This window comes from Oncorhynchus mykiss, chromosome 25, assembly GCF_013265735.2.
Source record: "Oncorhynchus mykiss isolate Arlee chromosome 25, USDA_OmykA_1.1, whole genome shotgun sequence".
NCBI lineage: Eukaryota > Metazoa > Chordata > Actinopteri > Salmoniformes > Salmonidae > Oncorhynchus > Oncorhynchus mykiss.
Genome location: NC_048589.1, coordinates 10,839,144 through 10,863,585, shown reverse-complemented (window position 1 = coordinate 10,863,585; position 24,442 = coordinate 10,839,144). Strand labels below are relative to the sequence as shown.

The 24,442-nt window shown below is 44.6% G+C and overlaps 1 protein-coding gene across 4 annotated transcripts in view; it reads right to left on the bottom strand.

Annotated features, from left to right (window-relative positions):
• The window catches only part of LOC110505332 (kinesin-like protein KIF26B), a 167,776-nt gene extending 149,167 nt beyond the window's left edge, over positions 1-18,609 (bottom strand). For all 4 annotated transcript variants that reach the window (XM_021584510.2, XM_021584512.2, XM_036962479.1 and 1 more), the window contains exons 1-2: positions 18,043-18,609; positions 17,242-17,637 (exon numbers count right to left, since the gene is read on the bottom strand). In XM_021584510.2, the coding sequence (XP_021440185.2) occupies positions 17,242-17,637; positions 18,043-18,102 (456 nt within the window). In that variant the 5' untranslated portion in view covers positions 18,103-18,609. The remainder of the gene's footprint in view (positions 1-17,241; positions 17,638-18,042) is intronic.
• Positions 18,610-24,442: the final 5,833 nt, after the last annotated feature.

Sequence of the window (24,442 nt, the reverse complement as noted above, 5' to 3'; positions counted from 1 at the left end):
TTTGTGATAGTTCCAATTCATATGACTCGAGTCCACACCTCTGGATTCTGGTGACCATTTCTCAATGGAGCGAGTCATGGGTACTTCCTGTTTGAGTTTGTGCTTGTAAACAGGAAGCAGGAGTATGGAATCATGATCTGATTTGCCGAATGGCAGACGAGGGAGGGCCTTGTATGCTTGCTTGTGGGTAGAATAACAGTGGTTTAGGACTTTATCGGCCCTAATTGCGTTGAAGACGTGTTGATGGAAGTTAAGCATCACGTGTCTTAGTGACGCAGAGTTAAAATCACCGGCAACCAGAAAAGCAGCCTCTGAATGTAGGTTTTCTTGCTTATTTTATAGCCTTGTACAGTTCATTAAGTGCCAGCTTGTTATTTTTCTTGTCCTGAGGTAGAATGTAGACAACTGCCAAGATAACAGCTGAAAACTCCCTCGGAGGTAGAAGAGTCGGCATTTGACCATATTCCAAGATGGGTGAACAGTGGGTCGACACTTACACCGCGCTAGAGTTAGCACACCAGTTGGTGTTGATGTAGGAACAAACCCCTCCCCCCTCAATTTCCCCGACTCCACAGTCCTGTCCGCCCTGTGAATGGCGAATCCATTGAGTTGGATAGCCATGGGGGGTATCTTGTCAAAGAGCCATTTTTTTTTTTAAAGCAAAGAATATTGCAGTTTTGAGAGTCCCGTTGTCGGAGGTTGTCCATCTTATTATCGAGTGACTGCACATTGGCCAGTAGAATGGAGGGAAGAAGTGGCTGGTTTTCCCTTCGCCTTAATCTCACCAGCATTACCCCCCTATTGCCTTTTCAACGGCGGTGTTTCCTCTTGGGGAGCACGGAAATTGGGTCGGAATTTACAGAGAGAGCACAGGGCAGAGTCGAAGTTTAAGCCGGAATTGGGGTAAGTGACTGCTGTTCTTGTCAGTTGTGAGAAATTAATAGCGGATACATTTCTTGAAAATAAAGTAAAAATGAACAACAAAATAATCACAAAATAGCAAAGTTGGCGCTTGCAAAACGGTGGCCATCCAATACGGCGCCATCTAGAGAGATGGAGGGGGGAGGCTGAGTGGAGAATTGCAAGAGCAAGGAGGAGAGAGGCAGAGGGAGATAAAGGGAGGAAGGTATATGTCTGAGAGAGAAATATGTCTGAGTGTGGCGGTAAGCTGCAGAGGTGAGTCTCCTCATTGCTCCCTTCCCTGCCCACCCCAACCACACACACTCCACCGGACAAGCTGCACTGTCAGAGATAGCATAATGTCTCTCTTACTGGCCGGCAGACACACACACACACACACACACACACACACGCATGCACGTATGCACGCAAACAGACGCACTGACTGCCTGAGACACCATTTCCCAAGCAACCCTGCATCTATGGAAAACAGCAGGTAATGAATCATCTTGAGTTGCTATGGCAATTAATGGAGCATGTTGCCATGGCAACAGAATGCTTGCAATGTTTTTTCTTTGTTATTCATCTACTGTACATCACAGGAGAGCTGTGAGTAGTCATGCGTAGTGTCTAGTTGTACATGTATACAGTGCCTTCAGAAAATATTCATACCCCTTGACTTTTTCCACATTTTGTTGTGTTACAGCCTGAATTTAAAATAGATTACATTGCGATGTTGTGTCACTGGCCAACACACAGTACTCCATAATGTCAAAGTGGAATTCTTTTTTTTAGAAATGTTTACAAATGAATTAAAAATGAAAAGCTGAAATGTCTTGAGTCAATAAGTATTCAGCCCCTTTGTTATGTCAAGCCCATATAAGTTCAGGAGTGAAAGTTTGCTTAACGAGTCACATAATAAGTTGCATGAACTCACTCCGTGTGCAATAATAGTGTTTAACGTGAAGAATAAATGAATTCTCTCTTAGTCAAGCAGTGAATTTCAAACACAGATTCAACCACAAAGACCAGGGAGGTTGTCACGACTCCTACCGAAGGTGGCTCCCCTTCCTGTTCGGGTGGTGCTCGGCGGTCGTCGTCACCGGCCTACTAGCTGCCACCGATCCCTTTTTCCCTTTTCTGTTGGTTTGGTCTGATTTGTTTCACCTGTTTCTTGTTTAGACTTTTAGTTTGGCTATTTAAGTCGGCCTGCTCTTCGTGCGGGCTTGTTAATTCCCACTTTGTATGTGTGGTTGTGCGATCTTGGTTAGGTTCCTGTTTTGGGCATTTGTTTTATGACGCTCAGTTTGGTTGTATAGACTATTTTACCCAGTGCTGAATAAAGTGCTATTCAAAACTTTCTGCCTCCTGCACCTGACTCTGCACCCACTACGCCTAAGATTGTTACAGAGGTTTTGCAATGCCTCGCAAAGAATGGCACCTATATTAAAAAAGCAGACAATGAATATCGCTTTGAGCATTTTGAAGTTATTCGTTACATTTTGGATGGTGTATAAATACATCCAGTCACCACAAAGATACAGGCGTCCTTTTTAAACCAGTTGCCGGAGAGGAAGGAAACCGCTCAGGGATTTCACCATGAGGCCAATGGTGACTTTAAAACAGTTGAAGAGTTTAATGGCTGTGATAGGAGACAACAGGATGGATCAAATATTGTAGTTACTCCAAAATACTAACCTAATTGACCGAGTGAAAAGAAGGAGGAAGCCTGTACAGAATCAACATTTTCCGAAACATGCATCCTGTTTGCAACAAGACACTAAAGTAAAACTGCCAAAAAGTTGGCAAAAAAACTTTATGCCCTGAATACAAAGCGTTATATTTGGGGCAAATCCAACACAACACATCACTGACTACAACTCTTCATATTTTCAATCATGGTGGTGGCTGCATCATGTTATGGGTATGCTTGTCATCGGCAAGGACTAGGGAGGTTTTTAGGAACATATAAATGGAATAGAACTAAGCACAAGCAGTAACCTAAAACACAAGGCCACCACCATGATTGAATAACCTAAAACACAAGGCCAAATATACACTGGATTTTCTTACTAAGATGACATTGAATGCTCCTGAGTGGCAGAGTTAAATTTTTGACTTAAATCGGCTTGAAATCTATGGCAAGACTTATGGCTGTCTAGCAATGTGTTTGTGTGAACTGATCTACTTCTAAGCAGACTGTATTTAGTCTCAAGCAAATAAATAGAAAAAACACTCACACACTCACAGGCCCAAATACTGTCTCTCTATGCCTACTTTCCTATTTCTCTCATCCCTCTCTACCAGCCTCCCTCAATCCCAAGATTGGCCAGAGGACCAGAACCCTGTAGCTACACAAACACACGCACACACACACACACACACACACACACACACACACACACACACACACACACACACACACACACACACACACACACACACACACACACACACAGAGAGACTCACTCACTCACTCACTCACACACACACAAACAATCCAATTAGAGCCAATCCAAACGTAAACAGGGTCAGCGAGAGAGAGGGAGCCAAGTGAAAAGGGATTGACAGAGAGAACCCTACTTATCTCCCAATTATTCCCTCTATCACCTGTCTCTGTCCAGAGCGTAGTAAACAACAGCCCCGCTCTCGGCATCTCTCAGTAATTGGAAAAGTTTAACAAGGGCCAGTTTCCCATTAGAGAAAGGTTGTGGGTCAGAACAGACAGGCAATCTCTCCTCTCTCCTCTCCTCCCCCCTCCACCCCTCATCCCTCTACCACCCTAGCTCACAGAGAGATTGGAAACAGAGGGAACAGAACATCAAAGCAGAGCTAGAGAGGGATGTTGTTTGTTGAGGAGGAGAGCGAATGGACAGCAAATTATATTTGTCTTACAGAGGGAGGAGGATGAAGGTAGGAAGAGGAGAGAGGGAGGAGAGGAGAGTTAGGAATAGCACAGCAACTGTAATGGTCAGTTATATAACTGTCGGATTTCAAACTGGGTGGGTGCTTGTAGCTGTCTTCATGAACACACACACACACACACACGCATCTTTCCCTATAGAAAACTGACCATATCTGCAGAAACAGAGGGGAGGTTGAAGGGTACAGAGAAGTGAACCCGTCAAGTCTTCCAGTCTTCCGGTAAGCGAGCCAGTCAGCCAGCCAGTCAGTCAGCCAGCCAGCAAGTCAGTCAGTCAGTCAGTCAGTCAGTCAGTCAGTCAGTCAGTCACTGTGTGTTTGTGTGTTTCTACCTCCAATCCATTAGCCGTAATATGCAGCATCTTATCAGTCCAGCGGGTAAAGGAAGCAGAAATTAGCATTACATTAGATAGAGAGCAGACACAAAGCAGCCATGCTGATGATTATCTATCAAGATATATTCTCTAAAAGTAATTCAAAAGCTCTTCCTGATCTGTCTCTAAGTCTGTCCCAGTTGCTGAAGCAGTCTCTGTTTCTCTCTCTCTCTGCCTCTCTTTTTTCTGTGTAAAAGACGAGCTATCATCACAGTGCTAATGTCAACTAAATGTAATATCTACCTATTTCCCCCCACCCCCAATTCTCATATCCATTCTTACTTTTTTGTGGTTGCCCCCCCCCCCCCCACTCATGTGGTTATCCCCCACCTCCAACACACACACACACACACACTTAACCCCTGCGCATTTAACTCAGGAATGCACTTACAGAGCTCATAAAACATGCTCTCTGAGAGCTAGAGTGTGTGTAAGTAAGGGCCTCTGGGTCTAACCTTTAAAGCTGTATCCTCTATTACCCCCCCCCCCCCCCCCCGTACTGCTGGTCAATAACAGGACAAACACACACACACATACACCGTGATGCATACTTAAAGGTATTCCACAAAATGACTGAAACTTGAAGTGAAACTCTGGGATAGTTCATAGCTGTCCAGCCCTCTTATAACCAGGTGCAAGTAGTTTCTTATTAACCTCTCCCAGGACTATCCCAAAACCAATTGAGGCTGATCACCCTAAGCATCATCATCATCAGTGGAACAGAACATAGACGTGTGTCCATATCTGAACCTAGCTATTGTAGCAAGCATTCTAAGTAAAAACCTGGTCGGAAGATTCCCGGAATGATGAGGAAATCAGTAGGAAATCCGGAATCCTCCAAACTGGATTTGTGGAAAAACTGGGATTTATTTGTATTTTTATCTGCAACCCTATTCACAGCTCAAGTCTGTTCACCTGCTTAGGGCCCAAAATGACGACCCGGCGAAAGATACTGTATACAAAACATTTTTTATTCTGGTGCAGCAATAAAGCACTTCATGGGAGTAGCATTTTCAGATTATACCCCAGTTTGAACCTACCCACTGTGGGCACAGACTAGTTTTGATTTGCATTTGGTTGAGTTGTCAACGAACGTGCATTCAACGTGAAATCAACAAAACAAATCGCCATGTCATTGGATTTAGGTTTTAAAAAATTATACAAAATTCCCTTACGCTGACAACTTCTTGAAAACATTTCAACATTGCTTCAACGTCATCACATAGATTTTTGGGGGGGTTGAAATGAGGTGGAAACAACGTTGATTCACCCAGTTTTTGCCCAGTGGGCAGCTGCTTCTACAGCACATCATGCAGCCTGATGTGAACTTAGCTGGCTGCTGTATCTATCCTTCTCTTCTTCAGCCCCTATAGCTGTAGCCGTTCTCTCTTCTTCCTTCCTCCCCCTTAAGCTGAGCAGCCTCCTGCACTAACTCACCAGAGAGAGAGAGAGAGAGAGAGAGAGAGAGAGAGAGAGAGAGAGAGAGAGAGAGAGAGAGAGAGAGAGAGAGAGAGAAAAGCTACTGATACTTTCCTTAGAACTGAACACATACACTGCATTTCAATGTTTTTATGATTTGTCATTATCTCAACCCCTTTCGAGCCCACAAAGAGGCACATCTGTACTGACACATAATTTAAACTTTCAGCTGGCTCCTACCTGACTTACAGGTATATTGGTGTAGCCTATTGTAGTTCTATACGGTATAAACAGCAGTAAGGTGAGATCCCACAATCCGTAATTACTTCTGTAATAACATGTGTGTTCCCTGTACTGACATCAACCATCCTTGAGCTATAATACTGAGCTGGACACAGGGGAACATAGTTAATCAGGTTCCCTATAGATCCAGCTTCGCCTCTCAAGTCAAACCTTCATAACTGAACAGCGATAACTGTTTAAGTTCTCTCTCTCTCTGTCTGTCCCTGTCTCTGTCTTTCTCTCTCTCTGTCTCTCTCTCTGTCTCTCTCGCTCGCCTCCTCCCCTTTCTCCCTCCCTTTATATATCTCTGTCACACATACACAAACACTCCTCCAGTCTCCGACACGTTCAACACCTCCGACTCAGAAATAACCGTCAGCCAGCGTCAGTGAGAGCTGGGGGAGATGAGAGGAGGAGCATTTAGCACTACTGGAAATAACAGCTTAGTCATCCACACATCTTCTGTCGTCTGCCTGGGAACAACAACACTAGTGCTGTTTTCATGGGTCCGTCTAGCACCCTATGAAAAGAGAGTGTGTGTGTGTGTGTGTGTGTGTGTGTGTGTGTGTGTGTGTGTGTGTGTGTGTGTGTGTGTGTGTGTGTGTGTGTGTGTGTGTGTGTGTGTGTGTGTGTGTGTGTGTGTGTGTGTGTGTGTGTAAATGCACGCGTAACGTCATATGCTATTTGGAGAGAGAAGCTGTAACATGTATATATATATATATATTGAGTAGAGTGAGCCAATAAGGCTCGTAACAACCAAGCTAAAACCAGACCATCTCTGACTGGTCCGGCTGTTACACCTCCACAGAGACCCGTCAATCACACCACATACACTACATGATCAAAAGTATGTGGACACTCGCTCGTCGAATATCTCATTCCAAAATCATGGGCATTAATATGGAAATGGTCCCCTTTTTCTGTTCTAACAGCCTGCACTCTTCTGGGAAGGCTTTCCACTAGATGTTGGAACATTGCTACGGGGGCTTGCTTCCATTCAGCCACAAGAGCATTAGTGAGGTCAGGCACTGATGTTGGGCGATTAGGCCTGGCACACAGTCAGTGTTCCAATTCATCCCAAAGGTGTTCGATGGGGTTGAGGTCAGGGCTCTGCGCAGGCCAGTCAAGTTCTTTCACACCGATCTCAACAAACCATTTCTGTGTAGACCTCGCTTTGTGCATAGGGGCATTGTCATGCTGAAACAGGAAAGAGATTTCCCCAAACTGTTGACAAAGTTGGAAGCACAGAATCGTAATGTATGCTGTAGAGTTTAGATTTCCCTTCACTGGAACTAAGAGGCCTAGCCAGAACCATTAAAAACCGCCCCAGACCATTATTTATCCTCCACCAAACTTTACAGTTGGCACTATGCATTCAAGCAGGTAGCGTTCTCCTGACATTCGCCAAACCCAGATTCGTCCGTCGGACTCCCAGATGGTGACGCTTGATTCATCACTCTAGAGAACGCATTTCCAGTGCTCTCGAGTCCAATGGCGAGAGCTTTACACTACTCCAGCAGACGCTTAGCATTGCGCATGGTGATCTTAGGCTTGTGTGCGGCTGCTCGGCCATGGAAACCCATTTCATGAAGCTCCCGACAAACAGTTATTGTGCTGACGTTGCTTCCAGAGGCAGTTTGGAACTCGGTAGTGAGTGTTGCAACCGAGGACAAACAATTTTTACGTGCTACGCACTTCAGCACTCGGCAGATGTGTTCTGTGAGATTGTGTGGCCTACCACTTCGTGGCTGAGCCATTGTTGCTCCTAGACGTTTTCACTTCACAATAACAGCCCTTACAGTTGTCCGGGGCAGCTCTAGCAGGGCAGACATTTTACAAACTGACTTCTTGGAAAGGTGGCATCCTATGATGGTGCCACATTGAAAGTCACTGAGCTCTTCAGTAAGGCCATTCTACTGCCAATGTTTGTCTATGGAGATTGCATGGCTGTGTGTTCAATTGTATACACCTGCCAGCAACGGGTGTGGCTGAAATAGCCACATCCCCTAATTTGAAGGGGTGTCAACATACTTTTGCACGCACACACACACACTCTGTGCAGAAATAAGGGTGACAGCCCAACAGCAGCATGATAATCTAAGATAATGTCATACCAACCACACACACACACACACACACACATATATATACAGACCCTCTAGAGTGGGGCAGGGAAGTAAGGGCAGAGGGAGGGAGGGAGGGGTAAAAGCTTGTAGGGATCTTGCATCCAGCCCTGTGCAACCATGCTGGTTTAAACCAACAAAGTAGGAGCAGCTTACACTCACCTGCTGGGACACAATCACACTGCCCAGTGTGCACGCTTGTGTGTGTGTGTGTGTGTGTGTGTGTGTGTGTGTGTGTGTGTGTGTGTGTGTGTGTGTGTGTGTGTGTGTGTGTATAAACTGATCGAAGCAGACTGTATTTGGCCTCAAGAAAAGAAATAGAAAAAACACTTGCTTTACAGAAACACACACATTCTCCTTTACACACGAGTACACTCACAGACCCAAATCAATGGAGAGAGGCACACACACAGACACACACCCACAACCTCACACACAGACACACACAGACACATACTCACTACCACAATCATACACACAGACACACACCCACACACAGACACACACCCACAACCACACGCGTACACGGCTCATCAGCTGCTGTAATTGATTATTCAGACATGCACTGTCTTGAAATAAGTCTGCATTTCTGCAGTGTTTGGGGTGTGTGTGTGTGTGTGTGTGTGTGTGTGTGTGTGTGTGTGTGTGTGTGTGTGTGTGTGTGTGTGTTTCTTCAGCAAAACCCAGTAGCTGGGACAGAGGAAGAAAATGCATTTTCTCCACTTGTTTTTATTTATTTCCGAATACATTAATATATTTGTCATTTTGTTTGAGGAGGGAAATGGAGCTGGCACTCGGTGTTGCCATGGTAGCAATGGCCCAATGTTCCAAATGACACGGCAGGATACATGCTTCCAAACACACAACCAATAAGGTAGACAAGCTGACCCTTTATGGTGCCGGACGAACCTCTCTCTCTCTCTCTCTCTCTCTCTCTCTCTCTCTCTCTCTCTCTCTCTCTCTCTCTCTCTCTCTCTCTCTCTCTCTCTCTCTCTCTCTCTCTCTCTCTCTCTCTCTCTCTCTCTCTCTCTCTCTCTCTCTCTCTCTCTCTCTCTCTCTCTCTCTCTCTCTCTCTCTCTCTCTCTCTCTCTCTCTCTCTCTCTCTCTCTCTCTCTCTCTCTCTCTCTCTCTCTCTCTCTCTCTCTCTCTCTCTCTCTCTCTCTCTCTCTCTCTCTCTCTCTCTCTCTCTCTCTCTCTCTCTCTCTCTCTCTCTCATTAAATCATCCCCAATACACCCTCTCGTCGCCCCTTAATTCATGTCATGAAACATTAACAGAGAGGAGTTTGAATTGGCCTTAAAAGTAGGTCAGAAAGTTTGTGAACCAAACCAGGATTACACACGTTCAATAACACTTAGATGGAGGGAAGGAAGAAGGAGGAAGGAGGAGAGAAAGGAAGGATAGTCGGGAAAGGAGGAAAAGGGGCAAGGACCTAAGTACAAAGCAGCATCATTATCATGAAAGGCCAGGAGAATGACACATTGACACGCACATATGCGCGAACACACACACACACACACACACAGTTTCCAGTTCATTTAAAGCCCCTGATGACAGAGGCATGGTGTGTGTAATTAGTCATGTTTGCTGGGTGATTATAAGTGTGATTATATGTGTGGGTTTTCTCTTCATACTGTAATAACACAATTAGGGAGGAAAGAGACACTTCCCGGCACAGTGTGTGTGTGTGTGTGTGTGTGTGTGTGTGTGTGTGTGTGTGTGTGTGTGTGTGTGTGTGTGTGTGTGTGTGTGTGTGTGTGTGTGTATTCAATATCAGGCTATTTTCCATCCCTGCCCTGTCCTCGGCTGTTCCACAGCCTCATAAGCTAACTTGTCTTACTTACAGAGTATTGGAGTTAATTAATTCTTTATGCATTTGCATAACCGCAAAAGTCAACACAGAGTACTTGATGCAATCTTCTGCACAGTAAGACAGAAATAATGGTGTTCCAAAAAAGGCCCAGCTGCCAGGACCACAAATACAAACTCCATCTAGACACAGTTGCCCAAGAGCACACAAAAAACTATACCTTCCTCAGCCTAAACACAGGTAACTTCCACAAAGCTGTGAACGATCTGAGAGACAAGGCAAGAATGGACCTTCTACGCCATCAAAAGGAACATCATATTTGACATCCCAACTAGGATCTGGCTAAAAATACTTGAATCAGTTATATAATCCATTGCCCTTTATGGTTGTGCGGTCTGGGGTCCGCTCACCAACCAAGAATTCACAAAATGGGACAAACACCAAATTGAGACTCTGCATGCAGAATTCTGCAAAAACATCCGTGTACAACCTAAAACACCAGATACTGCTTGCAGAGCAGAATTTGGACGATTCCCATCTAATTATCAAAATCCAGAAAAGAGATGTTCAGTTCTACAACCAAAACTTCCATAATAAACATTCCATAACTAGAAGTGTTCTCTAAGAAAGCTGGTCCTGGGGCTCTGTTCACAAACAGACCCCACAGAGCCCCAGGACGGCAACACAATTAGACCCAAGCAAATCATGGGAAAACTAAAACATAATTACTTGAAACATTGGAAAGAATTCACCAAAAAACTGAGCAAACTTGAATGCTATTTGGACCAAAACAGAGAGTACACAGAATACCTGACCATTGTGACTGACCCAAAATTAAGGAAAGCTTTGACTATGTACAGACTTCGTGAGCATAGCCTTGCTATTGTTCGAGGCTACCATAGACAGACCTGGCACACGGCCCACAAAATGAGGTGGAATCTGAGCTGCACTTCCTATCCTTCTGCCAAATGTATGACCATATTTGTCAAGTATACTCCCTCTCTGGGGCTCTAGGTCACCAGGTTGCTCATTATTACACACACCTGTCACCAGCGCCTCATCAGACTCACCTGGACTTCATCACCTTCCTGATTACCTTCCCTATATCACTCCCTTTGGTTCCTTCCCCAGGCGTTATTGTTTCTGTTCCGTTGTTTCAAGTCTGTACGCTGCTCGTGGTTCGTCTATGTTTGTTTATTTATTAAATGATTCACTCCTTGTACTTGCTTCCCGACTCTCAACGTACACGTTACAATGTTAGAGACACATATTTCCCTCGGATTACACAGACCCACAAAGAATTTGAAAACAAATCCAATTTTAACAAACTCCCATATATATATATATATATATATATATATATATATATTAGCGAAATACCACAGTGTGCCATCACAGCAGCAAGATGTGTGACCTGTTGCCACAAGAAAATGACAACCAGTGAAGAACACACACCATTGTAAATACAACCCATATTTATTTATTTTCTGTTTTGTATTTGAACCGGTTGCACATTGTTACAACACTGTACATTGCCATAATATAACATTTAAAATGTTATTTTGATTGTAATGTTTACTGTTCGTGTTTGATTGTTTATTTCACTTTTGTTTATCTATTTCACTGGCTTTGGCAATGTAAACATATGTTTCCCATGCCAATAAAGCCCTTTGATTTGAAATTGAATTGACTTGAAATTGAATTGACTTGAAATTGAATTGACTTGAAATTGAATTGACTTGAAATTGAATTGACTTGAAATTGAATTGACTTGAAATTGAATTGACTTGAAATTGAATTGACTTGAAATTGAATTGACTTGAAATTGAATTGACTTGAAATTGAATTGACTTGAAATTGATTTGAGAGAGACAGAGAAAGAAAAAGGAGAGAGAAAAGTAGAGAAAATGAAAAGAGGGGAGAGGGGGAGAAGTGAGAGAGAGACGAAATGAAAGAGAAGTTGAGAAGTGTGGAGGGTGACACTTCAAAGAGAGAGGGAGCAAGTGATAGTGGAAAAGAGAGTAAAGGGAAAGAGACGGATACAGAAGGAGCCACTAAGAAGTCTGTATGAGAAGCTCTTCCATTCAGCCGCCATCAGCATCCCTCCCTCCCTCTTCCTTTCTCATCCATCCATCCCTTCTCGCTGTATTGACGAAGGGACCTCTTTATATGGTAATGCCTTTCCCACCTGAGAGGCATGAAGAGGACATTAACGCTCACGCTCACACACACACACACGCACGCACGCGCACACACACACACAGGCGTGAAGAGCACATTAGCGTTGACTGAGATATGTATGCAGCTCACATCTGTCATATGTCGCTGCCGTAGCAACGGAGGGTGCCACGGTTACGAGAGCGATGATGTGTGTGTGTGTGTACGTTCGTGCATGCGTGTGTGCGTGTGTGTGTGTGTACAAGGCTAGGTGGTAATTTACCAACACTGCTCTAATGTAGTGGTACTGTATGTTACAGGGGAGTCCGTAAGAGAAATTAAACCTCTCCAAACTGAGATCTGAGCCAGCGACACTCCTACTTGTACATTCTAGCACATATTCCTCATGGCTCACACAAACACACACACATCACACACGCACGTCACACACTCTGATCCACTTTACTGAGCTGAACCTGACTAACCAAGAACAGACCGCTCACCAGCTACGATTTGGGTTTGGGACACACACACACACACACACACACACACAGGAACCAGGACTTGAATGACTTCAGCTTTGGTACCAGATGTGCCTCTGAGCCTCCAGCTACAAATATGTCTATAAAAATCCTCCCATGCGGTGTCACTGACATCTACCTCTTTTTCCCTGACCCGTCTCCTCCCTCCATCTCTCCCTCACTCCCTCTCCTCCTCCCTCTCCTCTGCCATTATTACTAACACAACCCCTCTAGAGGCCATATCTTGCTCTCTTCACTCCCTCTATTCGTACATTTCTCTCCTTCCTCCCATACATTGTCTATCCCTGTTCTTCTTTGAGAGCCCTCCTCCTCTTTCCTCCTGTAGTTGGTTGGTCAGTCATATACCTTAACCACAGCACAGCTAACAAACACATCCACTTCAAAGAGAAAGGAAAAGACACGCAAACACACACACTGTGTGATTTCAGATCTCTTCATTAGAAATAGACAGATGAGGGGGAGGAAGGAGGAATGGGAAGGGAGAATGGGGGAGGCAAAAGCCCCTTCCTGCTCTGCTGTACCTAGTCATGCAAATTAGGTAAATTAGGCTACACTTATTCCCTCTCTTTCACTTTTTTCTCCTTTGTTCCTTCTCTCCATTGCCCTCCAACCCCGAGCCTTGCAGACACACATGGCAGTGGCAGGTTGCAGCGAGTGACATTTTCCGAACATGGACTCCGTTGCTGCACTCTTCAACTGTGTGGTGTTGTGTGTGTTTCTGTTCCCCGTGCGTTGTGTGCGGACGCTCAGCAGAGACTGAGAACCAGGTCTCTCTACAGTGGCTCTGTGAAGGTCATGATTAGCATAGCAATACTCATGTCTGTTGGGTCTGTCAGAGGGGGGGGGGGGGGTAGGAAGCAGGAGAGGTGATGGATGCACCGTGGCCGCGTCCCAAATTCCACCCTATTCCCTACATAGTGAACTGCTTCTGACCAGGTTCCAATGGGCTCGGGTCAGAAGTAGTGCACTATGTAGGGAATCGGGTGGTATTTGGGACAGAACCCGTGTCCCTTGTCTCCTCTGAGAGACCTACTAGCTACCAGCCATGTTCCTGTCAGAACAACAGAGATTTGCCCAAACAACAACCCCTCAAACTCTCTCTCGTCCCATCACTAATAGCTTTGTACGAGCCAGAACAGCTCTGGACATGAGGACCCGAGTCTATTGCAGGGCCCCTTCCATAATAACAGTACTCTTTTTTTTCTTTCCCAACGATGAGAATACAAACTCATCATATCAAACCATTCCATTTGTGTCTCTCTCCTGATAAGAAAGTTGCCCAGCCAGAGAGCTCAAACAGCAACTAAAGTCAGTCAACGTCCCTTTACACCAATCATCAATATGACTGCACTCCAATAATAATGATACTGATGCTGATGACGCTGATGATGATGATGATGACTCCGATGATGAGGATGATGACTCCGATGATGATGATGATGACGATAAGTGTCGGCCGTTCCAAATGGCCTGCCACATATGGCTGCCCTCCAACATGGCTCTGAATGGAAAAGTCTGTTATGTCCGTTCTTTGAATTACAATTCTATGTGGAAGCCTGTGCATTTACCTGCTGAGTGCAATTCACTAGGAGAGTGTCAAACGTTCAACCTGTAATCCACTATAATACTAACATACCCACACTCTCCAGTCAATTACCACTATGTAATGGAGGCTGGGAAAAAGGTTAACTTTATCTGAACCCTCTCTCTCTCTCACACACACGCACACGCACACACACACGACTAAACAGTGAGATTCTCCCACCCTTAACAATACCGCGCTCCATATGACCCCTTCACTAAACCTGCAGCTTCCAGAAGGTGTCCATACGAACATCGTGTATCATTTATATTGACTTAATCAACAAGACAGTTCATTGTTCAAGTCAAGATCCTGATGTTAGATAGGGATTTTGCAGGTAGAGACCTTGGGACTATCTGCCATTTTTGTCAAAAATGAGTTAGCCGCATATAATTAATCTTTAAATGGTTCTTCATATGTTTGTGATGTTAAAAAAAAAATGTAAGTCAATTGTAAGTGTTTTTTTTTTTTTTTTTTACTAAATCAAACCAAGTCTAAGTTCATTGGTCGCGTACACAGATTTGCAGATGTTAATGCAGGTGAAGTGAAATTCTTGCATAAACCCTTCATAAACCCTTATCTAAGGTCCAATCACAAGCCTGAACAAATACAGAGGGACCAATCAGAACACATCTTTGCAATCTCCCTTTAAGTATGGTCTAGGCTAGTCTGGACAGCAATACTGGCACGCAAGCAAAACTAAACAACACTGTCAGAAACCTTAAATGTTGTCACATCGTTGTTCAGTGATGGCAGTTAATAATTAGTCTGGTGAGCATAATACATTTCTTCATGTATTTGAGGATGTGCTCTGACTATCTTGGTAAAATAGTGTCATTCTATCATTTATGTATTCTACAGTTGTACAAAAGCTACAGTTGTCATAAAGAAAGAAGAATTTACTACAAAACAGTTCTGAGATCAGAGATGTGAAAACGTTCATGCTCAATATCTCAGAACTATGCCTTGTGCAGATAGAACCTTATAGTCCCAAGGTCACGAGGTGGTCCCCAAAATGTTTTTGTTTCTCCCAGTTCCCACTATGATTTCAATAGAAATCTGTTCAGTTTCCACTGCAAGTTGACCCTGTGTCTGAAACTTCACCCCTGGTTGTTCGGTCTGATAGGTGAGCTCCTCAACGTTGTGCAACATTGATTTCAGATAGAAATACACCATGTAGAACAAACACCCCTCTCTGACATTTAGAAAAAGGCAGGGCTGCCCAACCCTCTTCCTGGAGAACTGCTAAATTAGGATTGGGCTGAAAACCTACAGGACAGTAGATCTCCAGGAAGAGGGTTGGGCTGAAAACCTACAGGACAGTAGATCGCCATGAAGAGGGTTGGACTGAAAACCTACAGGACAGTAGATCTCCAGGAAGAGGGTTGGACTGAAAACCTACAGGACAGTAGATCTCCAGGAAGAGGGTTGGACTGAAAACCTACAGGACAGTAGATCTCCAGGAAGAGGGTTGGGCTGAAAACCTACAGGACAGTAGATCTCCAGGAAGAGGGTTGGGCTGAAAACCTACAGGACAGTAGATCTCCAGGAAGAGGGTTGGACTGAAAACCTATAGGACAGTAGATCTCCAGGAAGAGGGTTGGGCAGCCCTGGAATAAGGGATCGTGTCAGCTCTATTGATGGCATTTCTATCGGCAAAGTTCCACAACTTTTGCCTACTGAACGAGGCCCAGCTGTCTGTTGCTATACAGCACCCCGTGTCCCTACTGAGGACTGCTCTGGTCCCTCACTTATAGGCCTACCACTCACTCATCACCTGTGCACTGTCAGCAGTGACCACGGTCAGCAACCATGTCTCAGAGCAACCTTCTCTATTGCCAACAAACAGTAGGGCGTGCTGTAGATACAACCACACCGTAATGGCAGACTATGGAGAGAACCCTAGACCTTCAAACACGCTTGTTCTCAAATACAGTACCAGGCTGAAAGAAAATCCAACTTTTATGCACGATGGTTAGGCTCGGCTAGAATGGGGAGATGGTTCAGAGAAAGATTGAGTTTAAGCATAAGGTTAGAAGTTCATAAGCACTCTACATCCCCTCAGAATAGACCCGTGGATGAATGGGCCAATTACGCACATTGGGAGTCAAAACCGAACTCATTTTAATCGGTTTTAATTGGGATCCCACCAGTACCACCCCTCCCCCTGCGGTCTTAACGACCCGTGGTCTTTTTACAGCAGCCAGGATCATGACGCGGTTCCTCTGTTCGCTCTGGGTTGACTGTACGCGCGCTGTGCCACGCAGAACGCTGCTATTTGTAACCAATTAACACCGTCCCCGCGGGCTGCATTCGTCTGTAGGACCTAGACTCTTGGCAATGCAGATAACTTGGCAAGGCCGCCTAAAATCCGCAACATGTTGAAAAAAAACAACTCAATCGGGCATATAGGCCTATTGTGCTCTATAGCGAGAGAACCCTCTTTACGCACACACACGCGGGCGCGCAAACAATCACACGCGAGCACAGGCACGCGTGCACACACACACACACACACACACAAATATACATACATACACACACACCTGCACAGTGAAACGAGTCTGTGCCTCTGACAAAATTCATTTGTAGCATTCATTTATGACAGTGGGAAATACAAATACATAGGTAGCCAAATACCACAGTAAATAACCCAACTATGGACACGAAAAAAACTATCGGCCTAATGGAAAGCATCCATTATATTAATCGCCAAAAAAATGCGTAATGAAGCAAATTGAACTCATTTATTTACATTTTGGATAAAGCTGATGGACAAGAAATCAAATTGTATTATCATATTTGTTTTGGCATAATACCAGTTATAGAACGAGCACCCCGCACAAAGCTGTCTGCCTTTGAACTGAGCTTTTCCCATAGGCTCTCTGGCTCTACAGCCCAAGCACAACACAACACAAACAGGGTAGTAGTCAGATTTACCATTATCCAACTCACTATCCAACTCCAACTCACTACTCATATCATGCGTCTTTTTACATGGAAACAGAAAACAGTCATTCCATGTATGGAGATGTCAATATTCCCAATATGGTACGTCTGATGGTCTTTGTAGAGTTCGCCAGATTCAGAGGATGCTATAGCCGAGCAGCATTGCATATAGCCGGGCTTACCTTGCTGGAGTAGGGGCCGGGAATCAGTAGCTTCAGCGCCTGTCTCTTCAGCTCCGCCAGCCGGGCATTGCAGTGCTCACACCATATCCCCCTCTCCCTCTCAGAACCAGGGGAGCTCCCGCTGCCAGAGCCAGGCGAACCTGTACCGAAACCTGGCGAGCCACCTAGAGACCCAGGGGAACCGGTCCCGATCCCTGGAGATATGGTCCCGGGGGAACCGGAGAAGGATCCCGGGGACGAGGTGCCAGATCCTGGGGAGGGGGTGCCTGTGGAGCTGGGCATAGATCCGGCTCCCTCTGGAGCTGGTCGGCTGCCGGTCCGGGACTCCTCATAGGCCTTTCTGTACCATGTCTCCGGGGAGAAGGAGGTTGATTTTGTCGGGGAGGTGTCGGTAATCTGTTGGGAGCAACATAAAGGCAAGCCTACCTTTAATGGAACATTTAAATTGGGGAGACGCACAATAACGCACTAGTCACTATACGCGGTCTTTGCAATGTTAATAAACTGCACCACAGCCGAACAAAATCCACGTAGGTCTAAAGTTTGAACACAAATTGCAAAAAAGCATTTAAAAAACTAAAGGTGAGTATGATATTTGCGTTCCCTAACTATAGCCTACTCTCTTCGCCGCAGTAATTAAGTGCCTACCTACACTCAAACCTGTAGCAAGCATACAGTTACTGCTCTGTTGGAATGCATGAGCGCTCATCAGTAGTGCACGACTCACTGTTGTTGTTGCCACAATTATCACTGATATAATCATCCAATCCATTTATACTACTATTCATTAGAAATACTTACCCCGTATTTTCTGCTCCTGCTGGTCACAGACCTCTCTTTGGTCCCAGACAGAGAAGTCATGTTGAAGGTGAGGAGATGGGAAGGGAGGATTGGGGAGAAATAAATCTCGGTTGTTTTACATCCAAGAAGACCAAATAGATTTAAATTAATTCCACGCCCCTCCGCGCTTCTCAATCATGAACCAATATCACGCAGATTGGGTATCCATATAGCCTACTGTATTCAACCATGAAAAACAACGACCTAACAGTAAGTCCACTCAAATTGATCCAATAGGCGCAATAATTAGTTCCAATCCACGGTCTCCTTTAGCGACTTGAAAGTGGGGGACAGACGGGTTTCTCTCTCTGGGAGCGGCGAAGTGCAGCAGGCAAGGCGGTGGCAGAGTGAATTCTGCCGCTGCCGCACAGGCTCAACGTTGAGACAGTGGGGACGCCGCGTCTGCAGCGCTATAGCCCACACCACAGTCCAAGGCAGAGCAGAGGCACAGCCGTGGTATTCCTCTGGCTGTCTGTACGCCTGCAAACTGCAGGAGGCTCCGTGCTCATCTGAAGGCAGAGGTGCAGACTGGAGAGAGTGGCGCTCACATCTGGCTGGGGGAGGGTCCTCTCTGCCCCCTCCTCACTGGCCGACCAATACCGTATCAATGCTTGGTTGACTGACAGGTGGCAGCTAATTTCCTATGTCAACTTTTGGAGGGGGTAAATTCTGACTAGGGAGTAAGGTAGTAACAGATGCGTAGCCTATGATAGACTATGGTTGCAAGAGAGTGGTGTGCATTAAAAAGGTACCTGGATCAGGGGTGTGCTATGTATAGTTGGATCAAAGAGGTTTAGGCCTAATCAAGAATATAATTCAGAATTATCATCATCTTCACCACCACTACCACAGAAACGAGGTATATTTCTAAGCAATAAGGTAGTATTAAATCATTCACTGGAGAGGTTTTACACAAAACACAATCACTCAACTCAAACCCCCCCAAAAAGCTTGAGTTTATTGTCCTATTCATGCATAGTCTCGTTCAATTAATTTGTGTTTTGCTTTCTGAGGATAATGCACATAGGGGGTGCTGGTGGTGTCATGTTAATGAAAGCATATTGCTGATGTGATTTATGGGATTGACACAGCGTGGGGTTTTGATGTTGTTTGTGGATGCACAGCGCCATCTGGTGTCACTGCATGGCCTAGCACAACAGATGAAGATAAAACAATGTTTTATGTCACTGCAAATATTTACAATACCTCAATATATTCTGTATCAGATTTTGAATCTAAAACAATACAACAATTGGGCAAGATGATGGTTACATTTGTCATTATTCTCAGAAGGTGTGAGTGTGTGAGTGTGCGTGCATGCAAGAGTGTGTATGTGTGTGTGTGTGGGGGGGGGGGGGGTCATCCACGGTCATCATGCTAACAAAGTCTTTGTAGACGATGGCGTTCTTGGCAGGTTCCAGAACAGCTGACATAATCTCCTCCATCTCCTGCTGGGTGAAGAGCTCTCCTGCACAGAGGAACTCATTGGAACAATAGATCTTTATTCATCCATTATACAGACACAATCACAACTTTCGCTAACACAGTACCAAACACACCATACACGCACACAACACGCTGGGAGCAGCACGGTGTCCACCACAGAACAGCCAGCCCCTGCAGTTTAAAGTGGGCCTTGCTCAAAGTCACAACGGCAGTAGGTGGCTCCTGAGATAGTGATGGCAGTTGCCTTTATAACTTTCAGGCTACCGCCACCCCTTAGCAGGGTTTCTCAATGTTGATTCTGGGGACACACTCTTTGCTGAATGTCACTCCAGCTGAGCATCTGTTAGATACTAATAAGTGCATCTGCTTGGTCGAAGGGAACCAGTAAACTGGAAGTGATCTTTTCTTGAAATATGCTCAGAATTAATACTGTAGTCAACCAGAGACTATATTGCTGATCTGGGAGATATCATCATATCATGTTTGTACAGTAGATTGTTATCTGTCAGTAGCTGTCAAAATCTTTGACCACTGGAGGGCATGAGTACTGTAATATCACCTTGCTGTAATCAAAGAACACATTAATGTTAATACAAAGTGACAAGATGCAACAGATTTGTGATTTCGGGCCAATGATTCTGTGGTTTTCTATGTTGCTTCCACATTACCTGCCTGTGTCAAGTACTTCGTGACTCGTTATCTCCTCCGGTTCCAAATGTCCCTTGTTCAACTGATCTGATGCAAAATGAACCCAAGGTATGGTCCTAAACAGTCTATAAAAGAAGGAATCTAACATAAGAGCCTACAGTTTACATACAGAAACAAAACAGGCTACATACAGAAGCAAAACAGTCTACTTACAGAACTTAGACAGTCTACAACATATAACCACAAGATAAGAATGTTTACAATCTACATTCAGAACCTATACAGTCTGCAATAGAGGGAATTAACCCAAGATAACCAATACAGTCTACATTCAGAACCCATACAGTCTGCAATAGAGGGAATTAACCCAATATAATCAATAGTCTACATTCAGAACCTATACAGTCTGCAATAAAGGGAATTTACCCAATATAATCAATACAGTCTACATTCAGAACCTATACAGTCTGCAATAGAGGGAATTAACCCAAGATAACCAATACAGTCTACATTCAGAACCTATACAGTCTGCAATAAAGGGAATTTACCCAAGATAACCAATACAGTCTACATATACATCCTCAAAGGCCTGGAGCAGCATCCTCAGGGATGGGCCAGAACCTGCATACCTGCACACACACACGCACGCACACACACACACACACACACACACACACACACACACACACACACACACACACACACACACACACACACACACACACACACACACACACACACACACACACACACACACACACACACACACACACACACACACACACACTCCGGTGTGCTGGAGTTTCTTTTCCAAACTGCAGCCTATAGTGTAGAATACATCTAGCATGGTTGGTAGTGTCGTGTAGGATGAATACCTTCTTTCAGGAAGCAGCATATGGAAACAGGCTGAGGAGGACTATTACAGTCATATGGTTTCATTTGAACCTCTCAGATGTATTGCATTCCATGACAGTGGTTAGGATGTACACAGGATGTCACAAACACACAGTCACAACACAATGGACATCCTTTTCAATGCAGTTTTATTCTCCAGATCTGGGTGACTATGTATGGGGCACATGAAACAGTGTGATGGGTAAGCCTGTCTGAGAGCTGAAGACTTGTGTTAGCTCCCAGAGCCTGTTAGGTGGTGCTGACTGTCAGAGTGGTGATAAGTGGGCAGGGTGTGTTAGGCTTGAGTTAGTTAGAAGGACACACCCTGTAAACATGACACAACTCAACAGATGGCACAACACAACACAACACAATGTTTACGATCAAACCATTATGAACTCCCCTCTCTCTGTCTCTCTCCCTCTCTCTCCCCTTTCTGTTTTTCTCTCAAGCCCCACCCATCTGTTGTCCGCATCTCCCTTCCATCTCAATGACTCCTCTGTGTCCTGTGTCTCAATCTGTTTTTCATTATTGTTTACTTTGGCCCTGCTCTGTTTCTCCTCCCCCTTTCTCTCTCCGTTTTGTCATCCCCCCTGTACTTTTTCTTCTCTCTCCAGCCTGAGGCTCAGTGGACACAGGAAGTAGTTAAGTGTTGTTGGAGTGTCTCTCAGATAGTCTGTTACTCCTCGGGTGCTTATAGAAACAGTCTGGACCACACACGCATACACACACCTTTAACACAATCTCATACAGAACATCCCTGCAAGTAAGTGAAATATATCAATCACATCATGTTTGTATAAGGTGTCACAAAGTGCCACGCCAGTGACAGGCAGACAGTTAACAGAAGTGTTATCCCATACTAAGACCGGGTAGTAAAAGGTGGGAGTGATTATGCCTGTTTCATCAGCGAGCTACAACCTTGTTTCTTATCTTTATAGTGAATCCCACCTCCTTCTGGACACACGTACTCTGTCTATATTTGGAGTGAACTGATCTAAGGTCAGTTTTGCTATGTGTAAGAACAGAGGCAGTATTTTTCTCGGGTAATTCAGGAATAATTTATATATTTGCATTTCTTAATTATTACATTTTTCAGGGGGTGTTGCAGCACCCTCAGCACCCCTAATTCCCGCAGCTATGTGTAAACCTGTTAGTAGGCCTGGCCATATCTGTGATAACTTAGGTCAGGAATAACCAGGGTGAATTTAATGAGAAAAAAATCCCTCTGGAATTGATCACTGTAAAATAACCAATTAAGGCCAATGTTGCCACTTAGCCTTCCATAGCTACACTATATATACAAAGGTATGTGGACACCCCTTCAAATGAGTGAATTCGGCTATTTCAGTCACACCCGTTGCTGACAGGTGTATCAAATTGAGCACACAGCCATGCAATCTCCATAGACAAACATTAACAGTATAATGGCCTTACTGAAGAGCTCGCTAGAGCTGCCCCGGTCAACTGTAAGTGCTGTTATTGTGAAGTGGAAACAGAACAGGACTGCCGAGTGTTGAAGCGCGTAGCATGTAAAAATCATCTGTCCTCGGTTGCAACACTCACTACGAGTTTCAAACTGCCTCTGGAAGCAACGTCAGCACAAGAACTGTTGGCTGGGAGCTGCATAGTGTCAACTGTAAAGTTTGGTGGAGGAGGAATAATGGTCTCGGGCTGTTTTTCATGGTTCTGGCTAGGCCTCTTAGTTCCAGTGAAGGGAAATCTTTTAACGCTACAGCATACAATGACATTCTTGACAATTCTGTGCTTCCAACTTTGTGGCAACAGTTTAGAGAAGGCCCTTTCCTGTTTCAGCATGACAAAGCCCCCTGTGCACAAAGCGAGATCCATACAGAAATGGTTTGTTGAGATCGGTGTGGAAAAACTTGACTAGCCTGCACAGAGCCCTGACCTCAACCCCACCATCGCCTTTGGGATTAATTGGAATGCTGACTGCGAGCCAGACCTAATCGCCCATAATCAGTGCCTGACCTCACTAATGCTTCCCAGAAGAGTGGAGGCTGTTATGGCAGCAAAGGTGGACCAACTCCATGTTAATGCCCATCATTTTGGAATGAGATGTTCTACGAGCAGGTGTCCACATACTTTTGGTCAAGAAGTGTACGTGTATACCAGAGGCGCATCTCTAGCATAAATATTGTTACTGTCAGAAGGTGCAAATCAAATCTGGATAGCTGAAACAGGTGACACCTTTAAAATGTATGTCAAATTATCTTTAAGGGTTCGTTAGAGCAATATAAGAACTAGCTTTTGATTAGCAGAAGGTTCTTTCATTGGTCCTAATGGGAGGACCCATGGAAATAGAATCTAGTCTATATTATATTTATATGGGAGGACCACTCTAAACTAGTTGATATTATTCCAGAAGTTAGATGCAGTATTTTACAGCAAAAGCACCAATTGAAATAGGGAAATAAATGGTCAAATAGAAGACTCTGGCCATGCACACTGCCAGTGAATGTGTTCTGATGTCTCATTTATAAAAATAAGTATATTTCTATTGATTGCTCTGGGCAAAGACAGACATTTTGATTGAGTAACAAATTGTGAAAAAATCTTAGCTATATTTTGACAGACTTTGGCCACAGTGACAGATAAAAGCCACTGAATCAACAGCAGTTATGTGAAAAGAGCTATTGAATAAAAGCTGACTGGTGTTTTCGCGTCATTACGGTAGGGCTATATTGCTGCCACTAGGGACTTGTGTAGAAAAGGTGGCGGCTTGGCACAGTGAAAATTCTAGGCGACTGCTATCACCAAATTGCCACTGCAAAGCACTTCTGTACGTAGCCTAATGGTTGTTGGCAGTTTAGCTAGTTAGTGATAGGGAGGGTTACGGTGAGGGCTTGCGGGATGCTGTCACCGACTAAAGAAAATATTGGTCGACCGAAAGTAGTCTGTTCTTTCGACCAATCGAGTGCTCAAAATGTTTTTTAGTGTGTATTTTTCCATATATAGACACACCTCGTGTGTTTTAATAAAACCAACTATGTGCATTGAGCTTGTCTGATGCTTTACGCTTACGGGTTGATGCTTCACGAGGGCGCCAGAGATCAAGATATGCACGAACTCTTCTGAACTGTGTCGGCTGGGAAGCCACTAGAGCAGGGTTATTCAACTCTGCGAGGTGCGGAGGCTGCTGGTTTTCTGTTCTACTTGATAATGAATTGCATCACCTAGTGTGCCAGGTCTAAATCAGTCCCTGATTAGAGATGACCAATGAAAACAAGCCGAGTTTGAGGGCACTAGAGCATCGGGTCAATATAATGGTCGTCAGTAGTTACCACAGCCAAAAAGTCATAAACCCGCCTATTTCTTAAATGTTTCTTTAAAATGTGATTTTAAACTCTAA